This window comes from Mangifera indica, chromosome 20 (genome assembly GCF_011075055.1).
Source record: "Mangifera indica cultivar Alphonso chromosome 20, CATAS_Mindica_2.1, whole genome shotgun sequence".
Taxonomy (NCBI): Eukaryota; Viridiplantae; Streptophyta; class Magnoliopsida; order Sapindales; family Anacardiaceae; genus Mangifera; species Mangifera indica.
Genome location: NC_058156.1, coordinates 6,947,331 through 6,965,567, shown reverse-complemented (window position 1 = coordinate 6,965,567; position 18,237 = coordinate 6,947,331). Strand labels below are relative to the sequence as shown.

The following is an 18,237-nucleotide window of genomic DNA, read 5'->3' as shown; positions in this document are numbered from 1 at the left end:
CCTAGTTCACGCCCCATCCCTTTTTTACTTTTTTTTTTCTTCAGTTAAATGTCAATTTTTTTTTCAGTTAAATCCTTAAATGCTAATTTTTTATTTTTTTTAGTTAAATCCTACTAAATGATCTTCTTTGATCGTTATTTTTTTCAGGGTATAAAATAGATGTGGTTGAGTTTTTGTGGGTTACTCTTTTTTTTTTTTTTATATCCTCACTTTGAAGAATTCTTAATCTGAAGAATTCAATTTTTTCCTTCCTTCTTTTGTTTTTGAAGATAAGGAAGAAAAGAGAGGATCTCTCTGCATAATTCCTTTATCACTTTGAAAGAAGAAAAAGAAGAGAGAAAAAAGTTGCAAAGAAGACGAGAGAGAATCTCTGCATGAAAGATTAAAGAAGGGTATTTTGAGGAAGTTGATTACTGTTGTGGTATATTTGTTTAAGTTTTAAAATGAGTGGCATTTTTGTATATACGGATTAAAATAAGGGTAAAAATTTCAATTTCCCATAAAAGAATAAGCATAGTTCACAAGAAAAAGAATCCAAAGAGGCCAAAGGACTATTTCCCACCCAAGCTTAGGTGCTATCTCAAAGTCAAATCCGTGGGATTTGAAAAACTTGAAGTCTCACCCATGACATAATTTCTGTTAAAATTTTCTGTAAGAGGCAGGGGTAAAATCGTTATTTTACTAATAATATTATAAAATTATAAAATTTATTATATTTTCTCCCCTAACTTTTAAAAACTAACAACTTTACCCTTACTTAAAGTTTTCTAACTTTGAAAAGTCATATTTGTCCCCCAATTTTTTTCTTCACCTCTCCAGTTGCCAACTTCAGCGTCGATGACCTCCTCTCTCCACCCTAAATGGTTGGTCGATGTATGTAAACAAATCTGGAATGGATCTCTTTATCAGAGATGAAGAGATCCGACGAGATCTAGGAGAGATTTTAGATCTGTTCGTCGAAGATGAAGAGATCTAGAATCTCTTCATCATCAATTCTAAATCTCTTCGTCGACAAAGAGATTTGGATCTCTTCATCATCGATTCCAAATCTCTTCATCGACAAAGAGATCTGGATCTCTTCATCGGCAAAGAAGCTTCGTCGTCGTCTTCCAGATCGTCAGAGAAAGTGGTCGGAGGGGAAGAAGAAAATTCTAAGGTTTTAGGGGGAAAATATGATTTTTTAAAGTTAAAAAACTTTAGGAAGGGTGAAATGTTAGCTTTTCAAACTTAAGAGAGAAAAATTTAATAAATTTTATATTTTTTTAATATTATTAATAAAATGATGATTTTACCCCTATTTTTAATAAAAAAATTTAACCTCAATTAATCAATGGGTGGAATTTCGGATTTTTCAAACCTCATAAATGTGACTTTAAGCTTAGATGGGACATATTCCGTTGGCCATCCAAAGATAAACAAGGACAACACTATTTCATTTGGTAACTCCTTTAATTAAATTGCCAAATAAGTACACAGATAAGTAGACATGCCAGAGAAGAATTAAGAATAAATTTACTACTTTTAAAACTCTTTTATAAGAGAACCAGATTCCTCTTTTAGATATTATCATTACATTATAATCCTTTGGAAAAACTCTTTATATAACTAAACAATTAAAAGTAGAATCTGAAACACATGAAAAGTACAACTGAGCGCAGATTAATTATTCAATTAAAACGCATCCCTTGCCCTTAGATTATGATGCATCATTTGCCTCCTAAATATAGATGTTTCTTACAATTCAGAAGCATATTACTCATCCTTTTGCTTAATAATAAACATAAATGTCTTTAGATAAAGTATGATCGATGATTTTAAATTAAAAATAAAATAACATTTAATTACATGATAATATATTATTTGTATACTCAAATTATCATGTGATTAAATTGTTTTAATATATTAATATTAGTCCAAACTCCAAAGTGTGTTGTATTGTCTGGTGATTTTTAGTTCACAATTTTTTGACAGCAGTGACCCCTCAATAGATCCCATTCCTGCTACACTAACCGGAATTCACTAATTGATTTCTTCTAACTAAACTTGTTACACTCTGTGAATCCATCGCTCAAGTCGAAGCTGTTTCAAAGGAGGCCCACGATTTGGCTTACTCTTCTGCGGACATCGCCATTTTCCAGTGATATCCAAAGCATCAGAATGTTGAAAATTGGTAGTTTCCATCAAGGTCTTTCTTTTAGTATCATCTTTCTCACCAGCTAAACAAGAAACTGTCCCCGTATTCCTTGGACACTCTAATAAAATCCCCTGCGGCCTACTCAAACGATCTTCATTTTCTCTTCTTGTATATCCGCTCTTCCTTGTTGCAACAAAACCATTTTCTTTGTCATTCCTTCCATGCGTTTGTTTTCTTAATGAAGCTCCACCGACTGGGGATAACTCTGGTTCACTTGTAGTTGATACAAGATTGACATCTTTGATTTGGGTATTAGCTTCCAAGCCCTCTATGAAAACAGTCCTAATAGACAACTTTGTAGGGGATTTCTTTTTGCTTGTGCTTGAGCTTTTGTTGATATTGAATGACACAGAACAGGCGTCTTGGGAACCTTCTTGCACCAGTTTACACACGGAACCTTCATCATTAAAGCTTGATTCTTCAACATCATTAGATGGAATAATGCCATTGCTTTTTTCAAATTTCTTAGACAGGGCTCCCTTCCCTCCACTCGTACCAATGCCCTGCAATGAACCAGAAGGAAAGTGAAAAATGCCTTCCAAAACTTAAGAATATAGATTCAGTTCAATTTTCCCCTCTAGATTTCACTGAATGATAAATTCCCTTTGAAGTGTCTAAATTGACAATTTATCCAAAATAATTAGCTATTAGACTTTCAGTGTTGAAATTATAGCAAAAATTTTCTTAACTCTTCCCTTTTTAGAACAATTTTAATAATCCAGTTTAAAAATAGTTAATTATAACCATTTGATTCTTACCTTGAAACCGATACCATACTTATTTAAATGCATTCAACTCAAGAACTGTATAATTTTTCTTAGGCAGAAAAAAGTAACAGGAGACACATGTAAAAAGAATACCTTACTTAGAGACTCATTTTTTTGCTTAACAAATTCATAACTGTTATGTTTTACCAAACCATTTGAATGCCCCTTCTTGACAACTCCCTGTTGATCTCTACTTTGAACTCCTTTAATGGTCACCAATTTATCTTCATTCTCTACATTGCTATCTTCAGCAACCAGTTCATCTTTCTCTGGCCCTCTTTCCACAAAAAGAGAATCTTCAAATTCATCACTTGTACTCAATACAGGTGATTCATATACATAGTCTGAGAACCAGTTATTTAAATCCGGAGGTTCTGACAGAAAAAGAAAATACAAGCAAAAGTTAGGATTTTCTTTCTTACAAAATTTTCTTTTTCTGCTTCAAGAGAGAAGTTACGGAAAAACAAAAGAATATTTTCCAAGCTCTCGCTTCTTTCTACAAACATTATAACACCCAAACAGTTACTCAGACTTTGTGCCTAAATAATATCCAGATGTAGTGATACTAACCTGTAAAGATAGAATGCGAGTCCAGAGAATGTGATAGCTGCAGCAACAAAAGTGTGATAGTTATGAGAAATTAACTAATCCCTTTGCAATTTGCTTTGGTTTGGTTAAGTAATCACTTAGTAAAAAAAAATGTTGTACGCCTTCAGTTCTTGTGTACAAGAGATAACCATTACTGAAAAGGCAAGAGAAATATCAATAACCTTTACCTTATTCAAGGACTTCTTGTCATTGCCATGATGTTCATCAACTTCAAAACAATCATTACTCTTACCAAAACCGTTTGAACCCTTCTCATTGCCAACATCCACTCCATGACAACTTCTGCTTTCTCTAAATGTAGCTATATGCTCTTGTTCCTTTTGGCTTTCTCCCATAACAAACGACCCTTCTTTCTCAATGCCAATTTCTTGACTAATAAAATTTTTAGCATCATCATGTGTATCCAACACAAATGATTCATATACATAACTTGAAAACCAGTTTCCAATCTCCGGAGGCTCTGACAGAACATGAATCATAAACAAAAGTGACCATTTGCAGCATCATTTAAAGTCTGAAAAAGTCCTAAATGATTATCAGCAAGTAAAACAAACCAGAAACTTGCGAAAGTTCGTACGAAGAATCCAGAATCTGATCAAATAAAAAGAATAAGTTAGATTAGATGCAGGAACTTATGTTGCCTTAAATGAAATAGATTGCTTAAAGTAAGAACATTGTACCTTGCTTGAAGACTGTTGCTTTCGCTTATCAGTAAACACATTTGAGTTTTTTTCTTCAACAACAAAACCCAATTCATCGTTTCCTCTAGATTTCATAAATTCACCATGAATCTTTTCTTTTTCTTTGGTGCTTTCTTGGATAACAAACTCTCCACCAGTTTTACAAACAGAATCTCCAAAACAATCACTTGTGTCCAATACAGGAGTTTCATACGCATAGCTCGGAAACCAGTTTCCAACATCAGGTGGCTCTAAAATAATCGCCAAAAAACATTAGCAAATGAATATCTGAGTAATTAAGTTAAATTCGAATAAAAGATTGAATGGAAAATTACTAACCAGAAAGAAGTGATAGCGCACACGCAGAATCTATAATCTGGAACGGGAAAAATATTACAGAAATGAGAAAATTGTTCATCCAAGTAAAGATTAAAAAAAAAAACACACAGATCTGAATTCAAGTGCTGTGTATTCTGGGTAACCAGACAGAAATTAAGCTCTACTAATTTTCAATTAATTGTTGAAAATCATGGAAAGCCAAATGTTCATACCGGAGAGCCGAGCTGGTTTGATTTTTCCATCAGTCGCTCTCCATTACTCTGAAAGAAAAAAAAAGAGAGAGAGAGAGTTAAAAGGCGCCTTTTATATTTTCAAAATATATTTCGCGGTTGTGAAGTGACGGATTTGGCGCCCCCTTTTAATCTTGAAATAGAGCATGTTTGGAGGTCAAATCACAGTGCCACCCTAAAGCTTCACATAAATAATCCGGCGGAATAGCAATATGATGGTCTTTTAATAAATTTTCCTTTTCAATACTTAAATATGATTTAAATTTATCAATAAAACTATGTGTATTTATTTTAAATATATAAATAGATATAATTTAATATATGTCATCAAATAATTAGAGGTCATCAAATAATTAGACAGTTTTGAATTAAAAATAAAATAATATTCAATTATATGATAAGATATCATATGTATATTTATTTATATACTTAAAAAGGATTATATATAACATTGTTCTAAATTTATAGCGTATTATATATAAAACAAATTAATCAAATATTAGTGTTATTTTCTCAAGTGAGAATAATGAGATGTAATTTGGAAATTTTCAACAAAATTACAAACACCAAACCAACATAAACAAACAAGTTTGCATACAATTTAAATCTTATAATTGCCTCATGTCTTTCTCCTTCGCTCCCATTTGGAGTCTCTTTTTATGCTTCATCTCACATCTCCATCATCCATCTTACAAATAATTTTTTATTATACGATTAACTCCAACCCACAAAGTAACTTTCAAAAAAGTGATTAGCTATAGGAGCAATAACTCGCACCTTCACTGCAAATAAACATCTCTTGTTTGGAGAAAACAATCTAATAGTTGACATTTGGTAGGTATCACATGGTCACAATTGAAAGACATAACTTCATGCTTTATCAACACATGATCGTGATCTTTTCTTTAATATGTAATGCATTAGGATGTTAATATTTTTTTAATTTAAATTTGAAATGTCCCCAATAAGATTGTCACTATTTTCTTTTATAATATAAATGTAAAATATTATTCATGAAGAAGAAAGAGAAGAGAAAATTTAAATAGCAAATTGGATATACAATTGAATATAGCTAACATTGATAAGATTAGCATCATCTTAAGGTAGGCAGAGGCTCTCATAGAAATGCAACCACTCTCTTTACGACCTTTTCCAAAATTAAGTCATTTTCAAAACATCTCTTTTGTAATTTTTGACTCAAATTATGTTGAAGCACTTTCCCAAAGCTATTAATAATATAATCATGGGCGTAAGATCCTAAACAATGGGCCAAAACACATTAAAAAAACTATTTGTGTTCAATCATCTTTATATTATATTTATTTCACGTCATAGTGGATAACATAATTAATTAACGTATCCTCATTACTGCTATTGTATCCTATATTGTACAAAACTCTAAATCATATAATCAATTAGTGATAAGAAATCACATCAACATTTTGGTGCTATAGGAAGGATCTTTGTTGAACATGCCAGTGTATCATTTATCTTTTAAATAGCGCTCTTCCAATGTCTTTTAGAAGGCATATAGATTCCCTAATGTGTCAGTCTTATATAAAGCATCCATTCCAAAACTCTCTATGAAAAGATAACATGGAAGATCTCAAACGGTTGCATCCTTAAAATATGTTGATACAACATATAGTTACAACTCAATGCATGAATAGCCACTGGGTGTAGAATTGAACTCACTAACAGCGGATAAATTGCATTACAGAAGTGTCCAGTTCCGATGTGCTTCTAATTTTTTGGGGTGAAAAGGTCTTTGATCTCGAGCAACGCTCTCTTTCTCTCTCTCTCTCCTCACATACCATTTTCCTTGCATGTGTCTACTCATATAATGTTGTTAATTGTGAATGTACAACTTACATTACAAGCTAACAACTCATAATTACAATTCTTTATGTGTACTCCTTAACACAAAAAAAAAAAAATGCCACCCCAATGACAAGAGTAGAGATTATGATCCCTCTAGATTATTAGTCGCATCAAAGAACCTTTGCTTCTCAAGAAACTATGAATCATTTATGCTAATACAAGTAATAGCTAGGTGCCCTTAGGAAGGGGACCACAAATCCTCTCCAAGGTGTATAATGCTTTAGACTTATTGCCTCCAACCAAAGGCTATCCTCATAAAGACAACAACAAGGTGCTTTTGAGCAATAGGTCCCAAAGTCTTATTTGATATGCGACACACACTAGACTTACAAATGTTCATCAAGGAAAATGATGAATAACTAGTACAATATATCTCTTGTTGTTTATTGAAATTATCTGCTCAATGCCCTATGTAACGATGCTTTAGCTTGTATACTAGGTGAACAAGCTTTTTAAACTCATGGACTAAAGTAATGACTCACGAAGACCATTCCTAGCATAAAGAGTTTTGTCCACAAGTTCGACAAAGCATTGCTAGATAATCTTGTCTACTTGGCTACCCTTAACACATAACTAGTTTTTATAGGTGAAACAACCCTAAATTGTTAATCTTAAGAACCAAACTCTTACCATTCTATACTGACTTAACATTTGACTACAATAGACAATATGGCTTTTGCTTTGCTGATAAAGCTAACACTTTTTGACATGACACGACACAGAAAAACTAAGCGAGAGTTGAGTTTTTTGACACAAAATCTAGTTCAAGTCAACCAAACATGACCTAAAATTAAATTAGATTGTATCTAAGTTAGCACAAAACTAATCCAAAGTAACTCGAATGTTTGAAGAAAAATTACTATATAATAATTTATTAAGGGCAAATTGGAGAAATGTTAAAGAACAAGTATCTACAATTGGAAGCAATAGTAGACTACCTTCCAAGAAGCAATTTAAAGAGTTAATTAGACTAACTCCAAAAGTATCATAGGCATCCATGACTTCACATTCTACACTCCCATTAAATTCAACATTCTCAAGGAATTTAGCATTAGCAAGTATTTATGTACTATAGTTAGGGTAGTAAAGCCTATACCTTTTGAATTTTTTAGGATAACCGATGAAAGAACCACTTACAGTTTGAGAATTCGGCTTTCTTTCTTTCAGATATACACTCTTGCTTTCATTGAGGAACTTCAAACATGTTGGTGCCTTAAAAATGATTTCTTTCCCATCCATAGTTCAATAGGTGTCTTTTGAACTACTTTCGTCGGAACCTTGTTTAATAAAAAAGTTATAGTTTTTAGTTTATACATCCATAAGAATTTGGATAAGGAGGAGTTACTCATCATCCTCCTAACCATATCAATTAAAGTTTGATTTTTCTTTTTTGTTACATCATTTTGTTTGAGATGTACCCATCACAATATATTGTGCACATATACCATCTTTTTCAAGGATGGTAGCAAATGGACCATGATAATATCTTGATTCATCATGTTTTCTATAATATTTACCACCTTTATTTGATGTTTCGATTTTCCCTTCTCTGTTTAATGTTTTCTCAATCTCATTTAGGAATACTTTTAGAAAATTTTAAGTAAACACACATATCTATAATGTGAATAATCATCAATAAAGGTAGTGAAACATTTTTTTGCACCAATGGATAGAACATCAAAATTTTTGTATAAATCATTATTTACTATTCAAGAAGTGTCCTTATTATAACTCCTTTCATAGCATGCTTCGTCTAGTTTCCCTTTATGTAATCCAAGCATGCTCCAAGATCAGTGAAATAAAGATTTTGTAAAATCTCAACTTCACTGATCTTTCTAACCTTTATTTGGATGTATAACTCAAATGTTTATTCACACAAAAAAAAAAAAATTCATTAAGCAAGCAACAATGTCCTTGAACCAATACAAATTGTCCACTACAAGCAATGATTTAACAAAAACATGATCAAGATTATTCTATATAAACCATCAATAAGGAAGCATGATCCATATAGAACAAATCTTTGTATAGAGTAAAAATTTTTGTATAGGAAACATGATCCATATGGAACATAAAATTCATAACTGTCTAATTTTTCCGAAGAAATATAGTTTCTAGACATTGAAGGTACATGCATATATACATAATCAAATTGTAATAATTTTATTTTTCATCAAACATTAAGTTGAACATGAAATAAAATCATGTTAAATTTTAAGTAGAAGACATGCTAATTTTATTGCCCTTTTTACTTAAAATGAGTCCACCAATTAATATAATTGCAAACCCAAAAACTTTATACTACTGGTCCAAATTCATGCTATAGCCCAACTTAATGCTAAACATTAAAATAAAATAGATCAATTTGCTTAAAATTTTACATCTATTTACAAATATTTATGCAGCCCAAAACATTCATCTAATCTAGAGGTGTCAAGAAGGTCAAGTTGGCTCGAGGCCTAGTCCAGGCCCCTTCTTTTCTTAGCCTGGCTTGTTGGGGCAAGACTCATATTGTAGCGGGCCATAAAGTTTGGCCTACGAGCCAACGTAATCTAGCACAATATTGTGCATAATTTTTTAAAATTTATTAATTATTTATTATATAAGAAATTTTAAAGTATTTATTAATGTTATAAAAAATCAAAAAGTAATAGTAAATTATTATTAATATTATGGGAAAACTAAAAGATATCGTGAATTTAAAATTATTAATTATTTATCATTGTTGTTACAAGAAAAACTAAAAGATTAGAATGAGAAATCTAAAAGACATAACAAAACCAATAAAAATTTGAAAAAAAATATAAATATATATAATCAACAGGTTAACTCATCAAAAGCTTGCGAGCCGACCCATTAAAAACCCAACATGACACAATGCCCATTGTAGCGCGGGTTGTGTCACAAGCTTTAGTATTTTTGCTAACAGACCTAACATGGTCCACAGGCATAGTGTGCCATCTCGAAGCCACCCGACCTTATCCAACACAACTTACTATCACTTTTAAACTGATCTATACTTTATGTATTGCACAAAATTTAGTCCAAAACATACAACTCAAATGCCCTTAAAAATACTGCCCTAACATATAAACTAAACAAATTTAGGGAAAATGATTATTTCTCACCAGATTTTAACTAAAATTCAAAATCACATCCGTGGCAGTTAAAAACCCAAACTCCCACCAATTCCAACTATTGTTAACTTTTTATGTTATAAGTAAGGGTAAAATATTTATTTTACTATTTATATTTAAAAGATATAAAACTTGTTCTTTTCCCCCTCCCCTAAGTTTTAGAAACTAACAATTTCACTCTTATCTAAAGTTTTTAAACTTTGAAAAGTAATATTTCACCCTCAAACCTAGGGTTTCTATATTTTTCAAACTTAGCCGCCACCCATAACTTTCAAAAACAGTAGTTTCACCCCACTCTTCAACTTCAACTTTTGACATCCTCTCAAACCTTCTCTTTCTTATTTATTTTTTCATTATTGTCATTATTTTATTTTTCCTATCATAAATTAATAAAATAATATTTTTAATTATGACAAGCATTTTTAGAAATTTTATTTCATTTAATCAAAAATTAAAGGAAATAAAATTTTTGGTCAAGTAACAAAATAAAATAACTATTTTAAGGGAAAATGACTATTTCCCATCCAAATTTTAGCTCAATCTCAAAAATATACCTACGACAGATGAAAAATCTAAATACCTACCAATCTCTAAACAACCGTTAAGTTTTCTGTTAAATATAGGGGTAAAACTATCATTTTACTGTTTATATTACAGTTATATAATTTTATTGCATTTTTCCCCTCCGATTTTAAAAATTAACATTTTACCCTCATACCTGAATTTTGAAAAGTTACTTTCACTCCCTCAAATCCCTAATGTTTTTTCACTCTCCCTTTTGCCACTGGTGACGACGTGGTTGGAGGGAGAGTGACAAGAGTCGTCCAAATTTGGATGACGCTCGTCGACCTTCACTAGACGACAGAGCGTCATCCATTCTTTGGACAACGCTCCTTGTCCATTCTGGACAACCCTCGTCATCCACTAAGGACGACGCTTGTCATCTAGAATGGATGACAATGTGTCATCTAGAATCGACGACTCTCTACCATCCCAGAATGGACAATGCTCCGTCGTCTAGAGATTTAGATGACGATCGTCCTCTTTGGACAATGATTGTCGTCAAGAAGTTGACCTCTAGATGAAAACTCCTCCATCGTCGATTGGCCGTCGTCAAAGAAAGTGGTTAGTTTCAGAGGGGAAAAGTGAATTTTTTAAAAATTAATTTAAGGGGAAAAACGTTAGTTTTTCAAATTGAAGAGGGAAAATGAGATAAAATTTTAATTATTTAATATTATTGATAAAATAACGAATTTACCTTTTAACTCTAACAGAAAATATGTGGGTGTGTCCTAACAGAGTAAACTTTGAGTGAGTATTTAGACTTTTCATTTGCCGTGGATATACTTTTGAGATTAGGCTAAAACTTGGGTGGAAAATTGTCCTTTTCCCTTATTTTAACCTTCTCTCCCTCCATTTTAATTGTGAAAAATTAATGGTACGGGTGTAAATAATTAGATTTGGAGTCGGTGGGAGTAACTTGTCATTTATTTTTGTTTAATGGGTTGCAACCATTACAACCACCTGATCAAGTTTATTATAATATTTTTAAAAGTGGACTGTTGATCAAACTAGTCAACTCACTAATTTGTATTTCAATCGTTTCAATCACATAACTACCCAATTCAATTTATTGTCAAATTATTATATATTTTTTAAATAGTTCAAATATTTATAATATTTTTAACATAAAATATATAAAACATAATTTTAAATATATCAATTAAATAATTGACACTTTATTACATAAATTAAAAAAAAAAAACTAATTACAAGTTATTGATTTTAAATAGTTTTTTTAATTCAATGACTTTACCTAATTTGACATAATTTTAAATAAATTAATATTTATATATATATTAGATCATATTGTGAAATCAAATCAAACCATACATAATTCACAGTTTAATCGACTAAATCAATTGATCTTATTCAATTTTGAAAACACTAGTTTATTAATTATGAAAAGTTTTCGACTTCATAAAATTATCCCTATTTTCATTGTATTAGGGCAGTAATATTTTCCCCCTAACCATAAATCTAACTAAAAACGTCAAATTTACCAAAAATAGAAAGTTAATATTGGTTTCTGTAATTGCAAGTCATACCCAGTGATAAATTCTTTAATAAGACAAGTCAAAAAAGTAACTGACAATGGAATAAAAATAGAAAACATAAATTTCCACCAGCTGAGGAAATTCACCAAGATTAAGCCAGATTTTTTAAGAGAGTAAGGAGGAGACTATGTTTTGGTTAGATTGGTTTATCACCCATGGGAATTTTGGGTCCTGCAGAAAGTTTCATAGACACCATGTCTTTATGTCAACCAGTATATGCTATGACTCATTGAGATTAACTTTGTATACGATGTCGCTGTTGTTGCTAGAACTGTGAGGGGATTTTGTGTAAGATGAATTTTGTAATTTACGTAGAGATAACTGACTGCTGCTTGTCAGTATACGGCGACTGAGCGCTTTAGCAAGTATAAAATATTACTAAATGCTACCCCTTTTCTTCCTCTGAAACATTTTTAGGTATTTTTACTGCCATTGTCTGCTCTTTGTGATTATCATCCTGGAAAGGAAATTAACGAAAGACAAAATGCCGGGCTTATTGCAGCATTAACTAACACAGACTTTGATTACTGGAAAAACGAGGTCTTTAAACATGAAAATAAATTACATTTCTATCGTTATTAAAGCACGAAAACAGTACAAGCTGTCAATTATGAATAAAATTTCAGTCGTTCTTGTAAGAGAACATAATAACGTAACAGTAAAAAAGCAGATAAATTGTTAAACATTAATTCAGTTTTAACTTGGAAGGAAACTAACAATCAATAAACCAAATGTTACCAAGGGGCAAAATTTTGCCACAGGCGATTACTTAAGTGACAAAAGTCAAGTATCCAAACAACAAAAAGGGCACAGGTTTAAAACCCGTTGATGACATATCAAAAACTAAACTGACTTTGTTTTTAAGTAAATGATTGTTTAAACCTTGAATGGAAAATAAATGAAATGAAATGAAATGATGGATGATAATGTGGTTTTTTAAATTAAAAAAATGAGAATTTACTAATTGACTCTCCCAAATGTGGATGCCACATATATACAAATGTGGAGCATGATAGTCAATGTCCTCACCAAGCGAAACCACAGGTTTACATTTTTCAACGTGGCTTCATCCACACCCCTTACATTGAATGAAAGAATACAAAAATTAGTTAAGTTTTAACTCATTTTGATAGACATTTTATAAAAATATTAACTCAAATATAAAATTTTTGTATAATAACTAATGTACCCTTATTTTGTTTATTTATACAATCATATTATAATATATTATTATTATTTTTATATAAAACTATCTATATATTTTTATATATTTAGTACATATTTATTTTTTAATATTTCTAAAAAAAATACAGACAAACATTTATATCAAAAATTAGGTGTGGGCATGGGCTTCAACCAAAGTGACATTAGTCTTAGTGTCTTACATAGTTAAATTTATCTAAGGAGAGGAATAAATAATAAAAATAAAAAATAAAATTATATAATTTTTTTTTATATAATTTGAATGATAATTTATTTTGATTAAGAGATATGATTATTTACTTTTTCTCTTATTTTAAAATTAGTGCACCAGATACTAAATTGCACTTCAGTAATTTTTTTTATCATTAGTTAATTGATATTTATATTTCTACCGGAGGTAATTGTAATTTTCTAAATGATAATTGTTTTATAAACCAAAGTGTTTTTCCAATAGAAGCTAAATTACTAGTACAAAATTCAATTAACTATTTTTTCATAAGAATTTAAAAGTTATAAATAATTATTTTGTTTAGTTAGATGTAATAAAAGAAAATTAAAATATTATTTTACTTAAATGTCTTTAGTTATAATTATTCTAAAATATTCTTAATATAACTTGTTATATTAATTGAAAATAAAAGTATTTCGTTGTAAAAAATTAATTAAAAAAGTGAGTTGCTTGAAGAAGTGGATGCAAGAGGTTTGGAAGAGAAAATTTCGAACCATTATAAACTATTGAACATTTCCGTCTCTTTCTCTTTACCTTAAGTTCTGTATATGTGTGCAGTGATAATTTGTTGAATATTGATTTTGCTTGATTACCTTTGTTAAAATTGCTTAAGTGACTAATTTTGATTAAATATTTGTTTAAAAGATTTTATGTTTATATGTTTGGTTGAGCTTATTTATAAATTTGTTCAAAAGTCGTTATTTGGTTAAAGTTTGTAAATAATCCTATTCACCCCCTCTAGGATTATTAGCTTTTTAGGGTTTTTCAATTGGTATCAAAGCTTAGACTTTAGATTGTGAAATTTAACAATTTTAGAGTTTATGATAATTTAGAATGGCTAGTTCATCTACCATTATTTTTGGTGAAGGACATAGCACTACAAGACTACCATTGTTTTGTGGGTCAAACTAAACTCAATGGAAAGTTAGAATGAAACTTCACATTCAATCTGTAGACTATAAATTATGAAAAATAATTGAAAATGGTAACTTTGTGCCTAGAGACTCTAGAACAAATTTACCTAAAAATAAAGATGACTTTGATGAGGTAGTTGAAAAATTAATAAATTGAAATGCAAAGGCTATGAATATATTATTTTGTGCATTAGACTCAACCAAATTTAATTGTGTTTCCTTATGTGATTCAGCTCAAGAGGTATGGACTATCTTTCAAACCATTCATGAAGGTACAAGTTAAGTGAAGAAATCTATAATAGAGTTTCTCTTTCAGGAATATGTATTGTTCCATTGAATTCAGAAGAGAATATAACTGACATGCATAAGAGGTTCTCAAACTTGGTAAATGATCTTAGAGGACTTGGAAAGGATTACATAAATAAATATAACAATTGGCTTTAGAGCATTACCCTAATAAAATCATCATTTTACATAATACATAACATAACATGCTAATTGTCCTTACAATTGATTCAGAATATTCACAGAGCTAATATTGTATCATCAATGCTTACATGTAAACAAATAATAATGAAATACTCCATCTGGTGGCTTCAACTCAACTCAAGCTTAAGGAATAAGAGCATGGGGGTTTAGGAACTTCCAAATATCCTTCTAGCATGTGCAACATCATCTTCATTGTTGGCCTTTCTGAAGGATCTTCTTGAACGCACCAGATAGCTACCATCAGCCACTTTTGCAGCCTGCATTTATCTGCCAGAGCCGTTTCATCTTCATTTACTAGAACATCTAGTCTCCCTTCAACATAGCAATCATAAACCCAATCTATTAGTATTTCCCTTCTTTCTTCCTCCGCTTCCATCTCCACACATCTTCTGCAGCAAATTATCTCTAATAGCATAACACCGTAACTATAAACATCCACTTTGGCAGACACAGCTACATTCTTGAACCATTCAGGGGCAACATAGCCTCGAGTTCCTCGGATCATGGTACGTGTTCGAGACTGATCTGAGAGTAACAACTTTGATAATCCAAAGTCAGAAATCTTTGCATTAAAGTAGTGGTCTAGAAGTATATTTTGAGGTTTTATATCACAATGGATGATTGGAACATTGCATTCTTCGTGTAAGTACACAAGCCCTCTCGCAATCTCCAGGGAAATCCTGACTCTTAGGTTCCAGTCAGGCTTTGGAAGTGCAAAAAGGATATTTGCCAAAGTCCCATTGCTCATAAATTCATATACTAAAAGCCGGTTAGTACCTTCATCACAGTATCCTAGCAACTGCACTAAATTTTTGTGATGAATTCTCCCAATTGCACTCACTTCGGTTTTAAATTCTCTTTCCCTTTCTTGAGCTAACTTGTCCAACTTCTTGACCGCTATGGCAATTCCTGAACCAGTTTTGAAGACCCCTTTGTACACAATGCCGAAAGAACCTCTGCCCAGTTCTTCCTTGAAGTCATCTGTAGCTTCACTGAGTTGATTGTAAGTAAAGAAACGCAAATTTGATTCAGCCATGGTTGAATCTTGGAAATTATAATTTCCAGATTTTCTCTTTAGCAACACAAAGAGAATTAGACAAAAAGCCACCAGCAAAAGAACGTTGAAGAATACAGAACCACCCAATAAGAGAGCTCCTAATAATGTTAATTTTCCTTTATTGCTGCCTGAAGTGGCAACAAACTCTGGAGAATCTCCTTTCCTGACTTTGAATAGAGCTTTTGTGAACGTATTGGGTTCGAATCTTCCGTTGGATAGTGGCAATCTCTTCTTCCAACATTTTGTGCCACCAAATATCGCAACAGCACAAGAGCAATCATGCAAGCAATCTTTTTCGCACATTGTTTGATCATAAGGTTCCAACCTCTCATAATCTCCCAGTGGCCAATTTAAGTCATTGAATTCCTTTATTTCATACAATTCTTCTGGATCTCCTGACCCATCATTAGGTTCACAGCCTTGCCGGAACGTTGGCCTGCAGTCACTAAATCGGTTAGTTGGATCCACAAATACATACCCAGGTGGGCAGCTGCAATTATATCTCCCATTTTTAATTGTGCAGTAGCTATTGAAGCCACAGCCACCCCTGCCAATGTCCTGAGATATAGCCAAACACATGTTCTGAGGAACACCTCGCAGAGGCCACCAACCCTGATTACCATCGGAAGTCTTTGCATAAGCATATTCTATGAAACTTCCATCGAAGTCCAAAGTTGCTCGATAATAGTAATCCGAACTAGGATTTGTTAACTTTGTCCATGAAGGCAACTGAACGATTGCTTCATTAGTTTTCAAGATGTAAATGTCAGCTGATTCATTAAAAACCAGCTGATGGCCAGACTCAGAAGAATTTTCACTGTAAGTATTACTGCTATAATATGGTTTATAATTGAATCTAGTTGGCCACGCTACAGGATTGAGCTCAAGGCTTCCATTGGTAAAATGGAGCTCAAACCTGCCCTTGGAGAAATTGGTTTCTGTCAGCTTAGAAATCAGCATACTACCCAAATCCAATCTCTGCGTGGGTAAGATAGTGTCTCTAGGATCCTTAAAACTCTGCCAAACATAGTTAGAGTCATTACCTATTAGCACGAAGTTGCCCGTGTCAAGCATGGCAGCTTCATCCGCAACATCGGTGGAAGGACTTGTACTCCATATTGTTTGGTTTTCAGGATCTTTAAGCAAGAGGCCTTGGGTTGAAAACTCCACTTTTGATCCTCTTGGAGCTGGGTTATCTCCGTCGGCGTACCAAACAATAGTATTTTCAGGTATTTTGTTGAACCAGATGGCAAGTAAGAAATGGTTTGAATTGTTAAGCTGGCGAAATCCAAAAGCGAAGTTACCCAACGGGGAAAGCCATGAAGAGTTATCACCGGTGGTGGACAGAGATAAACCCACACTGATGTTGGCCGCGGACAAACATGGTAGCCATTGAAGAAGACAAAGCAAGATTAGAGTAGGCAGAGGTAAATAAGCCATTGATTAGGAAATGTTGCTGCAATTTTCGGCAGCAGAGGAAAGAATTTTATTGCTCTAATTTGATACCTCGGACGTCTTCAACAAGGAAGAAAGAAATTCCTTTTTCTTTTTTTTTTTTCTAAGTCAAAGTGTTTCAAATATAAATTGTATTGTTGGACTTATGACTTTTCTTCGTTAGGTTAATTACACTGTGGTAGTGGATTAGGTCGGCCGTGCCAGGCCAATCCTGGCATGACTCATTGGGCCTACATATCAGGTCATGTTAAGGAGCTTTTATATCGAATATTTTTGATATAATCTCAGAAGAAGACGTCTGAGAAGACGATTGTCTTCTTTTGAGAAGATGAAGTGTCTAGGTCAGATCTTGACCGATTGACATTCTAGAGAAGAAAAGAGAGACAGTTAGAGCATGATGATGTCTTTAGAAAGCTTCGTCGTCGGCGATGATGTCAAATTTGTCACCAAAGATTTTAAGCTAAATCGTACCTAGGGAAAAATAGTTAGTTTTTAGTTGTTAGGGAGGAAAAAGAGATAAAATTTTAAGGGGTTAGAGTTCCATTAATTTTAACTATTTATGGTGGATAAATGAAAATTTCAAAGTGAACAGGAAAACTTTGAGATAATAGCATACTTTTGGTGGGAAATACCCCTTTGGCCCATATAAAATGTTACTATCAAATAGTTTCTAATTTACACCCAAGGTTTATAATATTAACAAAATCTCACCCATTAATTGTAGAAAATCCAAATACACACCTATTATTCATTTATGTTAGTTTTACATTAAATTATAATTTACCCAAAAGTTGATAGAGGGAAGTTGAAAGAAGATCTGACAAGTTGACTAAAAGGAAGCTGAAAATATTTATAACATTTAATTAGCGTTATTAATTTTTGTCACAGCAAAGGAGTCACACATTGTGATTCAGCCTTAAGGAATTTGTTGTTAGA

At 32.1% G+C, this 18,237-nt stretch overlaps 2 protein-coding genes across 2 annotated transcripts; both read right to left on the bottom strand.

The window, feature by feature from the left end:
• Nucleotides 1-1,908: 1,908 nt before the first annotated feature.
• LOC123204382 lies at nt 1,909-4,846 on the bottom strand. The gene is made up of 8 exons (XM_044620984.1): nt 4,802-4,846; nt 4,590-4,626; nt 4,251-4,501; nt 4,125-4,161; nt 3,738-4,030; nt 3,532-3,568; nt 3,055-3,335; nt 1,909-2,697 (listed from the first exon to the last, which is right to left on the bottom strand). The coding sequence occupies exons 1-8, from the start codon at nt 4,829-4,831 to the stop codon at nt 2,047-2,049; spliced, it is 1,617 nt and encodes a 538-aa protein (XP_044476919.1). The 5' UTR covers nt 4,832-4,846; the 3' UTR covers nt 1,909-2,046.
• A 9,880-nt stretch (nt 4,847-14,726) lies between these two features.
• LOC123204067 (G-type lectin S-receptor-like serine/threonine-protein kinase LECRK3) lies at nt 14,727-17,403 on the bottom strand. The gene has a single exon (XM_044620614.1). The coding sequence runs from the start codon at nt 17,284-17,286 to the stop codon at nt 14,902-14,904; it is 2,385 nt and encodes a 794-aa protein (XP_044476549.1). The 5' UTR covers nt 17,287-17,403; the 3' UTR covers nt 14,727-14,901.
• Nucleotides 17,404-18,237: the final 834 nt, after the last annotated feature.